This window comes from Sitophilus oryzae, unplaced genomic scaffold, assembly GCF_002938485.1.
Source record: "Sitophilus oryzae breed Bouriz unplaced genomic scaffold, Soryzae_2.0 scaffold_1009_pilon_pilon, whole genome shotgun sequence".
Lineage (NCBI taxonomy): Eukaryota > Metazoa > Arthropoda > Insecta > Coleoptera > Curculionidae > Sitophilus > Sitophilus oryzae.
Window position 1 is genome coordinate 954,539 of NW_022145626.1, and position 21,383 is coordinate 975,921.

General features: G+C 30.3%; 1 protein-coding gene across 1 annotated transcript in view; it reads right to left on the minus strand.

Annotated features, from left to right (window-relative positions):
* The window catches only part of LOC115874113 (cGMP-specific 3',5'-cyclic phosphodiesterase-like), a 251,683-nt gene that overhangs the window by 93,972 nt on the left and 136,328 nt on the right, over nt 1-21,383 (minus strand). Inside the window, exon 5 of the mRNA XM_030889208.1 lies at nt 2,923-3,104. Coding sequence (XP_030745068.1) covers nt 2,923-3,104 — 182 coding nt within the window. The remainder of the gene's footprint in view (nt 1-2,922; nt 3,105-21,383) is intronic.

Here is a 21,383-nt window from a genome sequence, read left to right on the forward strand (position 1 = left end):
ACGCTTTTAGATGTATCAAAATTTAATGAGAGTAACTTTATCTCTATATACCGGGTGTGTCTCAAAAGTGGCTGACCCCTATAACTTTTCTATTTTTTCAGATAAAAAATGAAGATTTGGTATATTAGTTTATGACATAAATTAGGATTGAATAACGTATTCAATTGTTTTTGGTCACTTCCTGTTTCACCGGAAATTACTACAACTTTTGATTTTTAAATGGCACCCTCCATATTTTGTTACTTTGTTCGACAGAAAATGACAATCTGAATAGAATATCATATCATATCTAAACTTTTTAGATTTTCGAATTTGGTTTGATTGAAATTGACTCGAAATACCAAACGTGTGGTACCAAATTATTCGTAAAAAAAATCGTTTTCCAAATATGCTAATGAGCCACCCTCGTTCCATTTGAAAAAATTGAGATATGATTACAAATACGATTTGGGCATATTTTAACCAGCTAGGGCAAGACACAAATAACTTTAGACGATCAAATCTATTTTTCCAAGGCTCCTTGATTAAAAATTAGTGTTTTTAACACAGCCTTTGTTTACACACAAATTTAAAATTCAATTTTGTTTTAAGGGAAAATGTTAAAAGTTGACATATAATACATCGTTTTATTCAGAATGTCATTTTCTATCAAATAAAGTACAAAATACCATGGGTGCCATTTAAAAATCAAAAGTTGTAGTCATTTCCGCTGAAACAGGAAGTGGTCGAAAAGAATTGAATACATCAATCATACCTAATTTATGTCATATCCAAACATACCAAATCTCGTTTTTTACCTGAAAAAAATAACTTATAGGGGCAGCCACTTTTGAGATGCACCCGGTATGTTTAGGCTTGTTAGGCCTTTTTCAAGAGATTTTTAAAACTAACCGTCTGACTACATTGTTAAGAATATACACGGTGAGTCTTAAATAAGTGCAAATATTTTTATGGCTAATAGATCTCGATAAATGATACAATTTTTCTTTCTACCCTTTTTTCAAATAAGTCCAAAATAACCGAATTATTTTGTAAATTAAAAAAAAACTGATTTTTCGCTTAAATTTTGAGAAGTCTCTACTACCTATGTCAGTCTACTACCTATCTTACCACATTATGAGGATATTATGGTTTTTAACTAAAAATTTTAAAAAAATCCATTTTTTTTTCAAAAATCCCATATATTATTTTTTTTGCGCGAACAAACTAAATAGACGTGTTTTTGTGGTCAAAATTACTATATCCTTTAAATTATTTGCATAAACCCTAAACACTGACGTAAATGCATTGATATAATTTTCTAAAAAAATTCGATCGATATTTTTTATAGAAATTATAGTTACCAATATTAGATCTGTTAAAAACTTATTTTTTTATTTGAACTTACATAGTTTTTTATTTGAATAAAATACAACTTACATAGTTTTTTTTCTTAATAATGACTTCACATGCAAAAAAGTAATATGACGTATCCAACATGCCAATAAAAAAAAACATAAAATGACATATCTACATATTTTCCAAAAAAAAAACACAAAAGCTAAGAAAAAAAAACAGGTGTCAAATAATGAAACAAGGTAACAACGTATAAATACCCCATAACCTCAGAATTTCCTATCTGTTCTCTCACAGGTATAAAAACTACAACAGGTTTAATACAGGTATTTTTTTATTTTCTCTTCTGAAAAATTTATTAATTGCGAGTTACGTCAGTATGTGAGATAGGGGACGATATGATGGTCCTTAGCATCAGCACCTAATCACTAATTCTAAAATCCTATAACGCAGGATTTCCAACTATTTCAATAATTGTTTATCTCTCCGTAGAATACTATTACCCTAATAGTATTCTAATGTAAAACCTCTGACGAGGGGCAGGGGATTCAAAAAACTCACAATCTTTTATTATGTTTATTTCAAAATTTAATTTGATTTAAAAATGGGGCGACATGTTTCGGGATTCATTTAATTCCCATCTTCAGGCCCAGAAAGCTAAAATAATCAAATTACAATCAGAATAGTTAAACAATTCTAATATAGTCATACAGGGGTCAGGTTATAAAATACAATCACAAATTCAAAAAGTTAAAAAAGTTATTTTTTTTTAAACAGGTTAAAAAATTATTTTTATCACAATTAATTATCACCCGAACAAGCCACGCCCCCTCCGCCGACGCATAAATACGCGCTACGCCGACGCGGAGGCATCAGTCTAGTGTGAGCAATCGGAGCAAACACACCTCTGAAGATGCTAGCCACTCGTGCTAGCGAAACGTTAGGAAGCAATTCTAACCGACGACGGCCTAATAACCCGAAAAACCAAAACTAAATTACAATCAGAAAGGGCAATAATACTCAATTTAAGTTAAACAAGAGGCGTAACTGAAAAGCAATTCTCAGAAAATATTGGGAAAATAATGACAAGAAGTTTTTCACCACATTTCAACATGTCGCCCCATTTTTAAATCAAATTAAATTTTGAAATAAACATCATAAAAGATTGTGAGTTTTCTTGAGTCCCCTGCCCCTCATCAGAGGTTTTACATTGATATGTACTCACACTAGGTTGGAGAACATTTAGTTAATAGTATTCTCTTTATTTTATGTTTTAAGCATTTTTTTAGCATCAGTATCAATCCTTAATCCTATAATATTCTAACATATTACTGCAACCACCTTAATCCTATAATATTCTAACATATTACTGCAACCACCAAACATCATGCACGTACCTAACATCTAACATACCACTGCAAGCCAAATATTTCAATTATTGGTGACCGCCTATGCATAACGCAAAATACAAATAAAAACTTTACTTTTATAAATTCTAATTTAAATTATTTTAATTCGTTTTTTTTTCACTTGAAATTGTTAATTTTTATTTTTTTTCTACTTTTATACCAATTTTCTTTCCCTTACCTCGAGACTAGAGTTTTTGTGCCACCTTCCCTCAACTCGAATATCGTGGTGAAAGGACTGGGCTTTTTCAGCAAATTCTCGATCATATCTTGAGCTGTCACAGATCCGCTGACCATACGATTCAGCGGAGGGTGTCGTTGGATTACTTTTCCCGGTCTTTCCACTATCCTTTCCAAATGATTCTGAAAAGAAATGACATTGCTTTATTCGAAATAATTCTATAAAATATATATCTGATAAGTAAATGCCTATTTAAGCTGTGTGTTTAATTTATTCTATATTACACTGAAAGATCCTATAAATTTAGTTAATTTTGGATACTAATTTTTTATACTAACGAATTTGTGTTTGTACAAATTGTTCGTTAAATACTACTTTAATACAGTACGTCTCTCATTTTTGTAGCTACAGGGCATCCGTAAGGGAAGAAACGATATTCTCTCGATGTTTTTCGTAAAAATTAAACGACTCGTCCCATCAATCAAAAATTCGACAAATTTCCAAGTAGCCAATGAAATGAGTGGACAGAGTGTTTTGCGGTGACAAACTCGTCAAGTCCGCGTGGACCCTCTCCCGCTTCTATTTAGGTAGCTTATTGAAATGTTTTTTGTCCGCATTATTTTCATAGACACAGATCCAATACACGTACTTTACATAATTTTGAATATACATGGTCGCTTTTATGTATGGAAACGGTCGATTATTAGGTAAAATATAGGAAGTACCGCAGAAAGTTAAATATAAAAGTTATAGGGTTTATAAATATCTATTAGCGGGTAATACATTTAAATATTGAGGGTCGGTCATAAAGTCGTGACACATCAAAGTTTCATTTTTTTAAATGGAACCCCCTGTATATTATTGCATATTTCGGTTCTGCCTTCAATTCTAAGCAAAAATCGAAATCACACAATGTACCTCAAACCAACCGTTTCCGAGTTATTGACTTTTGAAAATATCACTTAAAAAATTTGATTTAATTAATTTCGTCATGTTGAGTTTCATTTAACGATGCCATTCTGCCGAAAACTGTGATACCTGATAATATTTAACATTAGTTCTCAACTTAGCATTTATAGATGTACAAAATGAGAGTAGGTATATCAAGCCTGGAATTACAAAATTTTCGTTTAACATTTGAATTCTTCAATTTATGTACATTATGTATTAAGATTATTGCTTAAAATTGAAGGAGGAATTGAAATATGCAATAATATACAGGGGGTTTCATTTAAAAAAAAATAAAATTTGATGTGACACAACTTTATGACCGACCCTGTATACTTAAATTTACTAGTAGCTAAAATAGCATAATTAAATCAAACCAAACACGTCGAAATTAATTAAATCGAATTGTTTAAGTGATATTTTCAAAGTTTTTTTGAAAAACCTGTGTTTTGTAGCCAATAATTTGGAAACAGTTGGTTTTAAGTACATTGTGTGTATTTTGATTTTTGTTTAGAATTGAAGGAGCAATTGAAATATGTAATAACATACAGGGGGTTCTATTTAAAAAAATGAAACTTTGATGTGCCACGACTTTATCAACGACCCTGTATACTTAAATTTATTACTCGCTTATAGATATTTAAAAATCCTATGACTTTTGTATTTAACTTTTTGCGATACCTACTATATTATACCTAATAATCGACCGTTTCCATACATAAAAGCGACCCTGTATAAAGTGTGTATCATAGACCACAATATTATGTTATTTCATACTGAATTAACATATTCTTACATCGTCTTGGTTACACTAACCATAAATAGAGTTATAACTCCCTTGGGTTTACTTAGAATTAACATGCCATATACATTTTACAGGTAACAACCATGAAATACAATAGGAATTTTGAGTAATAGTAATATTGTTAAAAAATATTAATTATAATATTATTATTTTATATTATAAAATGAAAATAGACACTCATCTAACTACTCTAATAATTTATTTACATTAATGCTACATAAATATAACAAATTTAGAAGAAAACCGTTTTTATTTTTTTACAATATTTTTCTGTCCCAGCCACTGAAAGTATTTTTTATATTCCTTTTGGAAATTGATTCACTTTTAGGTAGAAGTAACGCGCTTATCATGCTTCTTTAGGTTTCTTCAATATTTCCTCCATTTTAATGGAAACGTACTCGAACATATCCCGTATTGGTGCGAAAGGCGATTTTTCGCAAAAAAACTGAACTCGATTGTCAACAACCGTCAATTTATAAACAAGTTATTTAATACAATAGTAACCTGATAACAAACTACTACTAAGTTCTTATCAGTACCGTTAATACAAATACACCGGAAGATTAGTAAATGCAACATTTGTGTCGTTTAAAACTTTTTATTTGTGTCCTTAAAATGGGACAAAATATACCAAATTCAGTAAGAAATCATTTAATTAGTAAAATTATTTATTATACTGAGGTATTATATTGAGGATGATATGGTAAAAATATATTTTCAGTTAATGTTGACATTTAAAAATTTAATTAATATTAAAATAGATATATTTATTATTCAGAAATATTCTGATGTAGAGCGAACTAAATTTAATTTCTTTTAATTTATTTAGATACCTTTTCAATTTAAAGAGATCTTGAAATCAACTTGATTGAATCGAAGAACTTCGCGCTACTTTCCTCGGGCTGTTTAAATTAAAAGACATCAAAGTCAAACCTGGAGAAAAATCTTCAATTTTAGATTTTTATTAAAGATTACTTAGCCTTTTTTTAAATGATAAACGATAAACTTTCAAATGGAAAGCCCTAAAAATACTTAAGTAGTTTTATAATTTAAAATAAATTAGTATGTCTTAGAGCACGTTAAGATTCTCAGTAGTTTAATTTTGGAATAGACAGAAATTATTTTTAGGTAAAATCAATTAGAAGGAAAGAAGACCATAATTTATTTTTGTTATTGTTTTTTAATTAAAAGCATTTGTTCATTATTATGGCTTGTTCCAGGAACATTAATAGACAAAAAAACAAATGTGAAGAAAGTTTGAAGCATTTGTTTAATCATATTTTAATAAAAAACAACTATTCGTGAGTGGCTTTTCCACGTTTTTGGGATTTCCGGAAAGTATCGTAAACCAAAGAAAATTGCATAATCACGCAAAGTCGAATTTAATTTGTTTCTTTTTACAAACAACTTTACGAAAAAAAGTGTCAGGATCATTTTTTAACTAAGGACCCAATATTAAATTTCATTTGGCGATCATGAAAATAATCTACATGCTATATTTTGGCCAATATTGGCGGAAAAGCCATTTTTTGGTCTTATAAGGCCGTTTTCAACTGTTTTCCTGGGACTTTGCGAAAAAAACTGCCAGGACCTTTTTTGTAGATAATGACCTAAGCTTCATTTTTTATTCAAAAAAAATGCAAATTACCTATTTTGCCAGATATTTACAAAAAACTGATTTTTGGGACATTTGGGGCCATCTTTTCGGCAATAACTAGCCGAGCACGATGTTACAATTTTTTCCCCTAAGACTACTTCTCAAAAGGTACACAATCCGCCTAAAAAGACGAGAGTTAGGTCTTTTCGTGTCCTAATTTACTGGACTATATTAAGTATAACTTGATTCAAAATGAAAATATTCACAAATACAGCAGGTTGCTATCTCATGAAATTGCCGAAATGTAAAAAGGAAAAAAAAATATATATATATACAAGAGTGTATAATTCAGCTGTTATTTTAACTGTGAACATAATTAAATACCTTTATACAGTAAAACAGGTCTGTCGATTTATTTAAATTTTATTTCAGCAAAACCGGTGTGTTTTTCAATAGTGGCCTGTAACTTTTTTATTTAACCCTGTAACTATTTTATTTTTTTTTCAGATAAAAAAATGGGGATTTTCTATTTTAGTATACCGGGTGTGTCTCGAAAGTGGCTCACCACTATAACATTTTATATATTTTTTTATATAAAAAACAAGATTCAGTATGTTAGTATATGACAAAAATTACGGAAATGACTACAACCTTTTATTTTTAATAGCCCCTTTAGCATTTTTTTTATTTTATTCGATAGAAAATAACACTCTGAATAGAATGACGTATCACATGTCAACTTTTGACATTTTCGCATATGGTTGATTAGAAATTGTAACATGCGGTTCATAACAATATTATGACTCGAAATGCCAAGTGTGTGGTATCAATTTATTCGTAAAAACTTCTTTTTCGTCCAAATAGGCGAATGAGCCACCCTCGTTCCATTTGAAAAAAATTGACTTATGATTAAAAATACGATTTGGCCATCTTTTAACCAGTCAGAACAGGCCACTAAAAACATTAGATGATCAAATCTATTTCTCCAAGGCTCCTTGATTAAAAATTTGTGTTTTTAACAGAGCCACTCTAGATTAAGAATTTATAAAACAATTTTGTTTTAAGCCAATATGTCAAAAGTTGACATATGATATGTTATTATATTCAGTGTCATTTTTTATTGAATAACGTAAAAAATACCCAGGGTGCTATTTAAAAATCAAAAGTTGTAATCATTTCCAGTGAAACAGAAAGTGGCCGAAAATAATTGAACACGTCAATCGATCCTAATTTATGCCATATAGTAACATACCAAATCTCGTTTTTTTATATGAAAAAAAATAAAAAAGTTATAGGGGTGAGCCACTTTTGATACGCACCCGGTATAATATTTTTATTAACAGTTAATTAGTAGTGTATCATATTACTATACTAGTTGAAGCCTGGCGCATCCGCCACGACATCAGGAAAAAAAATACTCTTTATTTTTTTTTAATTAAATGAAAAACAAAAAATCCGGCGCCGACAGTTTTTAGAAGAGCCAATTAGCTATCTTTTAGTAAAAAAAAAACAACTTTCTAGAGCAAGTCGTTACTTCAATAGAGTCGACACAGAAACATTAGCATTTTATATATTTAGATTATAATTTATTTGTTAAATAAAAAAATAGCTATGTGCTCTATTGTTGGTGTTTAAAATTTATATATTCATAATTTTATTTTTATTTTCACTGTTACACTTCTAATGATCTAATAAAACATAAAATGGTAATAAAAGACGCTATATTTATTACTTTATATTTTACAAGGTATAATTTTACTCTTGAATAATGTTACCGTTTTAGTTAGCGCTAATAAGTAACGGAACGCTAAAATTATGTAATGCCAAAACTCTCCATTAGTTCTCTAAATCAATCAGTAGCTCTAAGTGACGGACCTATTTGTTTTATGTCTCTCAGTGTCCGGTCTATCTCTAGTACATGACATCAGTCTATGGATTTGGTTTGATTTGACATGAGGTTGTTTGAAAATGACATTCCAGTCATCTATCGAATAAAGTAAAAAATACCGAAAGCACTATTTAAATATCAAAAGTTGTAGTCATTTCCGGTGAAACAGGAAGTTACCGAAAATAATTGAATACGTCAATCAATCCTGATTTATATTATATGCGAATATATCAAATCTCGTTTTTTATCTGAAAATTAAAATTAAAATTATAGGGGTGAGCTACGTTCCAAAAACAGCCGGTATATCCCTTAAACATAACCAAAGGGGACTACTTTAGATAATATTTAATATTTATTTTTATGAATTATTTTTATTAAAGAGGATTTGTGTTAACTAATGTTGAGAATTAGATTTTATTTTTTTATTAAAATTAAAATATTTTCCTATTTTTCTTCTAGTAACACTCTTTGGTACGTTAGATATCTATATAGAAAAGATAATAATTATTTCTGGCCAAATATTAAATAAAAGTTATTTATATTTTAAATAAAATCCCTTCTACGTCAAAATCCCCTACTCTGTAGCTCTAAGATATTTTCAGGATATAAATAAAATATGTGGAAACATGGAGGTAGCTTGTGAAAAATTGAAGTGAGTTTATGCATTAAATATAGTAATCAAAAATGTCTGAAACTTTAAAGCAGGTTTTACGGTGAGTTCAGGATATTTTGACATTATAATGAAGCGTTGAGTTTCTCGGAAATTTTGTATTTAATAAAGCCTGTATGCCTCGGAATATTGTTATTGAACTAATATTTAATTTAAATCAGAACTTACATAAATGCAGTGTTGTTTTACAGTACTGTTTTACATAAATATAGCATTGTTATTTATGAATACATAAATTTTAAACACCAACAATAGAGCACATAGCCATTTTTTTATTTAACAAATAAATTATAATATAGTAAAAATATGATACACAACTAATTAACTGTTAATAAAAATACTATACACCGGGTGCGTATCAAAAGTGGCTCACCCCTATAACTTTTTTTTATTCTTTTCAGATAAAATAACGAGATTTGGTATGATACTATATGACATAAATTAGGATTGATTGACGTATTCAGTTATTTTCGACCACTTCCTGTTTCACCGGAAATTACTACAACTTTTGATTTTTAAATGGCACCCTCGGTATTTTTTCACTTAATTCGTTAGAAAATTATACTGAATATAATAACATATTATATGTCAACTTTTGACATTTTCGCTTAAAACAAAATTGTATATTAAATTCTCTATCTAGAGTGACGGTGTTAAAAACACTAATTTTTAATCAAGGAGCCTTGGAGAAATCATCTAATGTTTTTCGTGAACTGTTCTTACTGGTTAAAAGCTGCCCAAATCTTATGTTTAATTATACGTCAATTTTTTCAAATGGAATGACGGTAGCTCATTAGTATATTTGGAAAAAGCATTTTTTTACGAATAAATTAATACCACACACTACGGTATTTCGAGTCAAAATATTGTTATGAACCGCATGTTACAATTTCAAATTAACTATATGCAAAAATATTAAAAGTTGACACGTGATACGTCATTCTATTCAGAGTGTTATATTCTATTAAAAAATAAAAGCTTGTAGTCATTTCCGGACATCCTAATTTTTGTCATAGACTAACATTACCAAATCTCGATTTTTATATGAGAAAATAAAAATGTTACTTTCGAGACACGCCCGGTGTACTAAAATACAAAATCCCCACTTTTTTATCTGAAAAAAAAATTAAAAAGTTACATGTTTGAGCCACTATTGAAAAACCCACCGGTTTTGTTCAGATCAAATTAAAAAAAATCGACAGACCTGTTTTACTGTATAAAGGTATATTAGGTTGTCATTTTTTTTCGACTTTTTTACATGAAAAAGCGACCTCCGCAATTAAAGAGTAAATTAAAATTTTATCTAGCCCGAAGCTTTATTTTTTTGTCCATGATGTTAACTCGAAAAAAAACGAAAATTTTAATAAAGTTACCTTTACCTTTTTAATTTACATTTTCGGAAATTAAATTTTCGGCCATCCCGAGAGTCTAAATCGGATTTTCAGGATTTTTTTACGAATTCGCTCAAACAAAGAATATCATCATTAATTATAACGTAACTTTAACGCTAAAAATTAAAATTAAAAAGGTTAGGGATTTAGCTGTCAGCTATATTAAGTTGTGTTCTGACATTATTAATTTTGTCAATTTAATATATTTTTTTCTGTGTTAATAAGCCATGACAAAATCTGTTAAATAAAAAATGTATTAAAGTTAATGCTAATAAAGGGATATTTAATTATAAATATTTAATATACTAGGTTTTCAAAAAACATGTGCCATCTCTCGTGGGGAGATTTCTCACGTAGAATGTAAAAAATTTAGGCGCATCACCGCGATTTTACAAATCTATTGTATGTTCCTCTTTCTTGAGTTATAACGCATCATACAGTCTCGGGGCTTTAACAAAAGCAAGTATCTGAGACGGCTCCACAGAGGCCACCTCTCCATCCTCGACATCAGTCATACCAAAGTTCATGGCACGCACGGTCGTCGTCTCGGCGCACTCAGTGATAAGGTGTTCTGGTGTTTCCTCACGTAAAAATATAAGATTTAATTTTATTTATTTTTCATATAACATACAGTCTATAAGCTAGCAACGTTTTCGAGAAAGTATTTTAAGAAAACTGGCTTTTTGATATTATATCTTTTACTATGCTCTCTGGAACAGCATGCGGCCCATCTGGCTGCCGATACTAGTTGCGTTTACTACTGCGCATCGGAAGGAGATCCTATTTTTTTAATTAGTCTTATTTAATCTGTTAAATTCTAGTATTGAATATAAATCGAGAAAGTCTCCATAGCGCAGCGCGTAGTAAAGTATTATTTTTTTTGAATCACAAAAAAAAAATCACCAGTTAAAGTACTTTTAGTGATTCGACTGAAATTTTGAAGGTAAAAGTTTACTATAAGAGCTACATATTTGTCGATAAATTCATCAGGAACATGCGTATGAATTTTCATTGGAATATTTTTCAAAAAAAAAACATGTGCGCCACTGACTTTTTTCTTTTGGTATCAAAATTGTGTAGGCCGTTTAATGCCAGTTAAAAGTTATATCTTGACATTTTGTGGAATTCGGCCTCTTGATGAGATAAACGCAATTTTATTAATCACAATTAATAAAATGAAAATAAAATTAATAAATAATTATATATTTTACCTAATTTAATATTGAATATTATTATTATTATTATTACTCCAAAACTTACAGCAATTTCAAGAAAAAATAATGGCATTTAAGTTTTAACATCCTGTAACACTAAAACTATGCTTTAACATTAACTAACAACATAAATTAAATATACTTTTATTTTCCACATTCATGATTTTTTTCTTAATTTGATCATTTATATCAATCTTTTATTCTTTAAGTTACAAGTTCTTTATGAATCTCTTTGATTTTATTGGGCAAAAGGCGCTATTAATAAAATAAATCGATTTGAGTTAATTAAGGAAACTCCCCTTCAGTTTTCCCTTGGACAGTTAAATTTATCTCCAGTAAAACTAAGTGGAAAGAATAATAGACAAGATTAACGATTCTTGAAAGATTTTTCTTCTCTAGAGGGACAATCTTTCGCAATGAAAAATCTGGGACAAAGTGACCCTGTTCGGTAAGGAGAAATAGATAAATTAGCTTGTTTGAAGAGAAAATATTTTTTTATCTAATTTTTGCATTATAAGCTTATAAAGTAGTAAGCTTCATTCAGAACCTCGCAATTAGTGGAATAAATTAGTGGATTTAATTACACTTTACATTTTTTGGTTTACGATCATTCACAATTAAAATTAATAGAATATCCTAGAAACAGCTTGCATTAGTTAGTTGTATCCACGGGGAAAGCCTAATATTTAGCTTCTAAAACAATTAACTTTTGATTTCTAACCACAATTTCTCTTGACGGAAGATAATCAAATGCCAAAATGACATTTCTTGCAAATTCTAAATTATAATTAGTGGAAAAGTTAAAAGTTTGATAACTTTTTCTTCTAATTGAAAATGTGTACCACTAATTTTGACGTTCTGAATGCGTACATTGAAATTAACCCTTAACTGGTTCAGTAATAGATATGTATCATAAACGGTCCGGCGCGCGGCGTAGTCTGTACGACTACGCCTTCTAAAAAGTTTAAAACACACACAAAAACTAAAAAATAACTAATTTTTATTTCATTATATATTATATTGTGTATTATTGAACTAATCTAGACACGAATGGGGTCAATTAATATACACTTTAAGAAAATATAGTACAAAATAAAATAACATACATATAAATTTGAAAAAAAAAACAATTAGGTTTTTACTAAGCTCTAAAAAATAAAACCAAATTACTAACAACCATTACAATATAGAAATAAGTTTTTAATACTATATATAAAAAAATGTGTTATAAAACTGGAGTTAGAGAAAAAAGTTTTTGATTACAGCATGAGGAAATATTCATTGTTTTTCTGAACATGTTTTACAAAATGGATTCGTACATTCTAGGCATTAAAAATAATTAACTAGGACATAACATTGTCTTTAACTAGGATAAGAACTCTAGGATAAGATAAACATCTCCGTGGGCGTGTTCTGGTTGTACAGGAATTGCAAGTATTCTACCAATTGTAAAGTATATTTCTCGTGGAATATTTGACATCGTCAAACGCATTTGTCTGGCAGATTGTCATATTGTTACTGTCACAGTCCTCATTATATCATTTTAATAGAGTTTCTTCATAACTAGAGTCTCCTAAACGCACTCTTTTTGAAGGCCTGGCCATATTTTACAAAAGTTTGTCACACACAAAATCTTACACAAACGGTCCGGCGTCGTCTGAGAGACTACGGCTTAAGTAACTTCTGCCAGAACTTCTAAAAAACTAATCCAGTTTGAGCATAAATATCAGTCGTTGACCGAGCGGGGGAGGATTAGCTGGAACTCCAATCCTGTAGGCGGTCCTAGTAACTAATGAGAATGAGTTAATTATTTGGCGTAGTCTGTCAGACGACGCCGGATCAGCTAAGGGTTAAAGGAACAAACTTCTACGCTTATTGAAACCAGTAATTTATTCCAATAATTGCGAGATTCTGAATGAAGCTGTTGGCATTAAAATTACTATTATTAGGCAATTTAAACTGTAATAATATTTATATATCTGCTGTAATGTTCATTGAATTACATTACACTGTATACTAAGGGCTGGCAAAGGTTAGTCTTGGGACGAGATTTCCGTATGTAAGAAGATTACAATGCGTTTATAATGTACTGAACAAAGAGAGAACAGTAAACACGTTGCCAAACGTACGAGATAAATCGAGAAACTGCGCACATTGCTACAAGACGTGGAAGGGGATATAGCAGATTTGTCGCAGTCCAGCGGTCGACCCAACCAGTACCACATCAGTACCTAAAATTCTAGCGGAAGGGTTGCATCATGCATTCAACTTCACGATTTAATTACGTCTCGCGATATTTTATTTGTTTATTTATTAACGAGTCGTTGTAATTTTCCCCAGAGCTTGAAAATGTTTAAGTGCAATTTAGAAACACTTGCATTTTTGGTAAAAATAAGTGGAATTGAGTTGGTATTCGACAGTAGTCGCGCTATTAGAACTCTGAATTCAAAATGAATCGATATCTCAAAATCTATTAAAAATAATTAATTACCCTAACGATATCCTTAATATCATTTTAGATGCTCAGAAACATATCTAATGATTTTATCTAGTTATATTTTCGAAAAAAAAAGTCGTTTAAAAATATCGGTTTGCGATCGTGATTTTACTTTACCTGATAGAGAAAGGCGCACCGGCAACGCCGCAACAGCACACCGTGGCCTTTCTCTCACTCCGATTTAATAAGATCTCTATGCGATTTACTTCCACACATGTAAGTTCCGACCCAAAAGTAACAGTTGCCAGCACGGTATGAAGGTTGTCACTAGTAAAATATTTGAGTAACAAGGTCATTCTCGTATTTCTAGTCTTTTTTAAATTTTATAACAATTAAACGGCTCTTTTAAAGGTTCTGCTGTGTTTATATTCAAGTTACTGAACTCTATAGTTGATCTACCAGTTGAAAAGTCAGAGCGTCTTCACAAACACCGGCAAAACTGGTACCGGTGTTAGTTCTGAAATAAATTGTAATAGAAATAAATTAACACCTTCGCATGCACTACGATCCGGTAAATTAGTTAGTCCAGTAGCATAGGCCGGCAAATACAATAGAATTAAATACATATTATATTAAATACAAATACCGGAACGTGTGAAAAATTGCAAATCACCGGCTCTGGTTTTACCGGTGTGTGTGCAAGCGTCTTTACGCTGTCGGCCGAGAATACGTAAGTTTAGAAGGCATTTTAGGCCAGTAAGCGAGGATAAAAATAGGGTATTACCTCCGAATTCTTGACACCCGCACCGATTGATGTAAAATTTTAACAGTGAATAGAGATATATGTAAGAAACAAAAGTTACATAGTAGCGATGTGTGCTTTCACCCTGGGGGTGAGTGTCACCCCTTCTCGGGGGTTAAAAATAAATCACCCATTTTAATTGCAAAAATCAACAAAGGAATAAATTCTAAACAAACAATATTCTATAACATTTTATCAGAAAATAAATATTTTCCGAGTTATTTAGGATTGAAAATGTTGATTTTTCATCTAAAAGCTGCATATTTTTCTGCAATTTTTTGTAAATAACTCGAAAACCTTGCGTTTTATCGCAAAACTTATATAAAGCAAAAATGAAGCTTTTGGAATAACGAATCGATTAATTTTTTGCTGATTATCGTAGGTGTAATAATAGCCGAGTTATGATTCTGTAAAAGTGATTTTTTATTTTTCGAATACCTACTAAATTTCAACCCTTTTACAGTAAAATATTGGCGAAAGAACACATTTTTCGACGAAAATGAATATGGCCATTTTTAAAGTGCTTGAAAAGACCTTTTACGTGCTTTTTAAAAGGTATTTTTAAGTTCGTAGCTCAAAAACTCGCTGAATTATGATAACAGTAAAATGGCCACCTCATTTTTTCGGAAAAAAATTAACAACAAAATATATGACTAAAATCATAAAAATAAAAACTATCAATTTATAGGAAATTACACGAGTTACAAATTAACCTCTATAGTTGAACAGTCCTGAACTCTTCATTTTTACGAGATTTTTGGGTTTTAAGGGCTCAAAGAAGGTGGTCTTTACACGCAAGTCAAACTAAAAAACGTAATATCTACGAAATAAGAGATCTACAGAAAAATTGAAAGAGCGCAAAAATATTGCAAAAGAAAAGATCTTTTAAAAGAAAAATTTATTCTGTTACATTTTTTACGTATCTTGCTTAGTTTTTGATATGTCAAAAAAATTAAAATTTTTTAAAAAATAAGAAATAAAAATTTTCATTATTTTCAACTTTTCTCCAAATTTAAAGGCATTCTAAACCGCTCGAACTTGCAGAGCTTAGTTTTTATTTTTATAATTTTGGTCATAGATTTTGTTGATTTTTTTCAGAAAAAATGAGGTGACCATTCTATTTTTATCATAACTCCGCGAGTTTTTGAGTTACGAACTTTTTTAAAAAATAATTTAAAAGATCTTTTGAAGCACTTTAAAAACGGTCATACACATTCTTCGAAAAATGTGTTCTTTCGCCATTATTTTAAAATATAAAAAAAATATTGCAATTTAGTTTTCGAAAAATAAAAAATCATCTTTACAGAGTGATAACTCGGCTATTATTACACCTACGGCAATCAGCAAAAAATGAATCATTTAGTTATTCCAAAAGATTCACTTTTGATCTATACGAGTTTGGCGATAAACCGCCAGGTTTTCGAGTTATTTATAAAAATGGCAGAAAAATATGCAGTTTTTAAATGAAAAATCAACATATTCAGTCCTAAATAACTAGGAAAATATTAATTTTCTGAAAAAATGCTATAGAACATTTTTTGCTTAGAATTCATCACTTTATTGATTTTTGCAATTAAAATGGGTGATTTATTTTTCACCTTCGAGAAGAGGTGATACTCACCCCCAGAGTGAAAGCACGCATCGCTACTATGTAACTTTTGTTTCTTACATATATCTCTATCCACTATTAAAATTTCACGTCGTAGGTAGAGGAGTTCAGAATTCGGACCCTAAAACCCTCGCTTACTGGCCTATTTAGAGAATGACAAATTTCACAGCTGTTCGACGCTGCCAGATATATTATACGACTTTTAAAAAAGCGAATAGACTTCAAATAACAAGGCTTCTCCAAAATCCAATCAAATACAATTTATTTTTTAAAATTCCCACAGGCCAACATTGTTCCGATAGATGCTTCCTTAGGAACGTAATTTGCTTAGGAAATATGCCTCGGGACTTTGGGGCAAATGCCGCAGGAAGGCGGGTCCAAGATTAAATCTGATAGAGCGGTTAGCCAGAGGGCATTCTCCAGAGGAAATTAAGCCATATCTGGGTAGAGGTCTGAGGGTACAGAGTCGTAGGTCACTTGGGTAAAGAACAAATATAAAACTGAAGAAAAGGGAAAGATATTGGAAAAGAGTTTAATCAGAAACAAAGTGGTTAATAGAGGACAGAATGTATTAAGTTTGAGAGAGACAACTAGTGTTCTACTAGTGTTGTAGTTTACTATTAATCGGCATTAAACGGCCTACACAATTTCGCTAACAGGAGAAAAAAGTCAGTGGCGCCCATGTTTGGTGAATATGCTGATAATAATATGGCTGGTGAATAGGTAGACACTATTTATTAAAAGAGACCATTAAATTATGTCGCATTTATAGTAACTTTTATCCTCAAACTTTCATTCCAATCATTAAAAGCTTACTAGGCTTTAGTAAAGCATTTGATAGTCTAAACCATTCGTTGTTCCTAGCAGTATTTTGGATTTCCAGCCGGCTCTTAAGAATTGTTAAAAAAACTTTTAAAACATAGATCACATTGTGTTGTCCTGAAACGGGGAAGTTTAAAACAAAAATCTAGTTATATTCCTATGATTTCTGGGGTTCCTCAGGGATCTATTCTGGGGCCACTTTTATTTTCGTTATATGTAGCTGATATGGATAAGGAAGTACAGCTTTCTAAATTGCAGCAATATGCAGATGATTCTCAAATTTATTGCAAAATGGATATTAATAAAATTTAGCACAATTTCAGTTAAATTTTAACGACGATCTGAATAAAATTAATAAATATGCTCTAGATCATAATTTAAAATTACATGCCGGTAAATCTTATGTTATAGTATTTGGTAGTAATATAAACAAAATTACAAATACGGCTGGTAACACGAATATCCATAGAGATAATGTTGCGATACCCATTGTTACAGAGACTAAAAATCTTGGAGTCTATTTTGATGCGAAGCTTTCTTTCAGGCACATATAACTACTAAATTAAAGGCTGTTTATATACGTTTGAAGAATTTTTTGTCTCTTAAGAAATATATACCATCAAAGACTAAGTATCAATTATGTGACACACTTATTTTATCTTTATTTCATTACGGCGATGTTGTTTATGGTACATCCATAAACGGGGCTAGATTCTCTAGAAAAATCCAAATACTTCAAAACTCGTGTCAGCGGTTTTCTTTTAACATTCCTTTTAGAGATCATATAACGCCACATCTTAAAAATTTATCTACTTTATCCAGGACTAACAGACGACAATTTCGTTTAATGACATTCGTTTATCGAATTTTAACTACAGAGCAGGCTCCCTATTTGTTCTCGTTATTTCACTACGTTGACCATGATCATTCGACTAGGCAAGTACATTATTTTAAAATTCCTCAACACCGAACTACTAACTTACAAAAATATTTCTGTTTCATAGCGCCACATTTGTGGAATAATATTTTTCATAACTTTAAATTTCAATCCTTGACAGATTGTAAAAAACAGATTAAAAATCATTTACTAAATTCGTAAAAATTATAATTTCTTTTACTGATTTGTGATGTTCTTGTTCTTCTGATATGCCTGTCATTGGTTGCTGTTCCGGTTTTTACACTGTTTCGTTATGCCTCTCTGCTTATCTCAGCTCATCCCTGATAAAATTATATTTTCACTTTTTTTTATCTAATTTCTGTTTATTTTTATAATTTAATATATTTCTATTTTGTTTTTGGGGTCGCACCACTCAGGCACTTTGTGTCTTTGTATCGGTTTTTTAATAATAAAAAAATTGAATTTGAATCTAAAATCACTTGGAAAAAATTATAATAAATCGAAAAAACGTACGTGATAAATCTTTCCACGAGAGATCGCACATTTTTTGAAACACCCTCTATAATCAAATTAAGATCGCAAATTTTAATGTAAAAAAAAATGATTAGTCGGCTAGTTTTAAATAGGCTGTGATTTTACTGGTAAAATAAAACAGTTTACCAAAATACGTAACATAGCGAAACGCGCGTCGAGCGTTAAAAGTAAAATGCTTTGGTGTAATAAATTTGGTGTGGTAAATTAGTATATTACAACATATTAATTTTTTAAATTTATACCTCAAATCAGCTGTTATTGAGAAAAATATACTAGACTTCTTAAAACAAAATAATATCTATCAAAAATTGACCTATAATCTGCACGTCAAAGTTAGCTATCTGTGCAAATATTGTTTCAAACTATTTTCTTTCATTCTATTAAACTAATAGTGAGCAGCAAATGCAAGGCCAAGACAAAGACTCCATTGGTCTTCGCCTTGCAACTAATATAATTAGTTTTGGTCTTGGTCTCGCAGGATCCATTCTTGGATCCCTAGCTAGAGTAGAGAGGGAGATCCCCGCACTCCGGCCCTAAAGGAGTTTCCCATCTATAAAAAAAGGATCCAATCTTGGTCTATAAGTGTCATAGTTTAGTCTTAAATTATTGATTTAAGTCGTGCATTATTTTAATAGTTTTTTTACTAGAGGAACTGTCAATTTTAAAACCATCTCTGCTAGAATAACTGAGAATATCCCCACCAAAATATAAGTTATTGAAATGAATCAAGAAACAAATTATCTTGGAACTAAATGCAGCTTGATGATAAAACGGCTTCTAAATACCTTATTTTAATAAATGAGAGAATTTTGTTTTCCCTCGTGTAATAGACAGACGAATTTTTAATTTGAGAAAAGGCTAAAAAGTAAAATTACTTAGCTACAAATTGCTTATAAAATCATCAAAATCCGCCTACTAGAATAGTAGTACTACTTATAATAAAATTACAAAAAACAAATGTTGAAAACCCTATAAATATTACAACATTAATCTCGATTGATGGACGCAATATTGAAAGCAATAAATGAGCAGGAAATCGATAGCCAATAATATTGAGGCCACTAAACATTCACTACATCGTTAATCGGTTAGTTATATTTTTTTATTTCTTTTATGGGACAAAAAATTATGTACAAGAAACTAATTATAAATGTAAATTAAGAGACATTTTCTACGTCCATTATATTTATCGGAAGACTACAATCAAGTTTCTACGACTATAAGGATGTAGACAATAGTAAAATTATATTTAGTTAAAAAACGTATTAAGATTATTTGTAAAATTGAAGTTTTATTTGATTTTAATTTCAACCTAATTAGAAATTACTAATTAAGTTATAATATTTCCTAACGCTTTGATCTATAGAAAAGTTTGTTCGAAAACAAGCTGAATAGTGCTGAGTACCATTACACTGGGAATCTCTAGATTTCAGTTTAATAAAGCTTTGAGCTAGAGGAGTTTCCAACGTGGGATTTAGACTCTAGATTTAAATTAGAGCATTAATTAGAACAGAAAGGTAAAGTCGGGATAAACTATGATTAACTAAAAACTAGTGTATAAAAGTTTATTAATTCAAAGTTATTCGCCAGTTAAGTATAGGCAGTGATTTAGATTTAAAAGTTTAGCAGGCACTTGAAAGGATTTTAAATGATGGCCAAGAATTTAACTAGGTATTTTAAAGTATTCTCTATGAATATAAGAATGGATTCTTTTAATGTACATTTTTATTGAAAATTCCACACCTGTAATTTTTAACCAATCAAAACGTGTTTTTTGACAAATCACCATGGCAACGGATATTAGTGATTTTTTTTCCTTGTGGGCACCCAACAGCGAATTATACTGGAAATTTTTTGACGTTTATAATGACAGAATATCTTTTTGAGAGTCTGGTTTTTACTTGTTTACATGATAATATTGATAAATTTCAATTACAAAGCTGTTTTCTATATTCTTTGGACACCTCCTTTCTTCTTAATGGCGAAAATGTAGGACTTGGAATGGACTGAATTAAATGTTTATGTCTAATGAAACATATATATATATATATATATATATATATATATATATATATATATATATATATATATATATATATATATATATATATATATATATATATATATATATATATATATATATATATATATATATATGTTATATCATCAAATTCGAAGTTCACTTTTAAAAAACTTTATTAAACTTAATTACAAAATTATTGGTATTGAAAAATGTTACTTAAAATATAATTAATATAAAAATAATAATAAAAAAATGAAACGGACAGAGTGTCGTTCTGTACTTGATAAAAATTAATATAAAAGTCTCTCTTGACAATAATTGATTTTCTATTAAATAAAGAAATAGTCGCTGAGGTTGCTTCAGTACTATTCCGTTGGAAATGCTGATGTTGCTGGTTGACTGACCGCTCGGACTTGGCGTCGATGGCTGGCGTCACGCGGGGTTCAGTGGCCAACTTATATAACAGCTCCCATCTTTTTAAAAAAGTTGGTGCTATGCAGCAACTTTTAATAGCAAGTAGGATTACTCCGAAGTTCGAAGGCTTCTTCTTCGATTGCTTCTTCGGGATGGACGCTGGCTCGTCTTCTCGGGATAAACTGTCTAAATTTCTGTTGAAGGGATTTTCGAGGGCTGTCCCTTGGTGGTGATGGTGGGTTACTGCCATCAGTAAGGGATAGTCGATTCGGCTTCTTTCTTCGACATTTGCAGCATATGTAAAGAATAATTAAAAATATAATAAATGAAATGGTGACTATGGTAAACCAATGGATATGTTTAGTCACAAAGGGCTGCTGGACTAAACGGTCTAGTTCTTCAGAATATT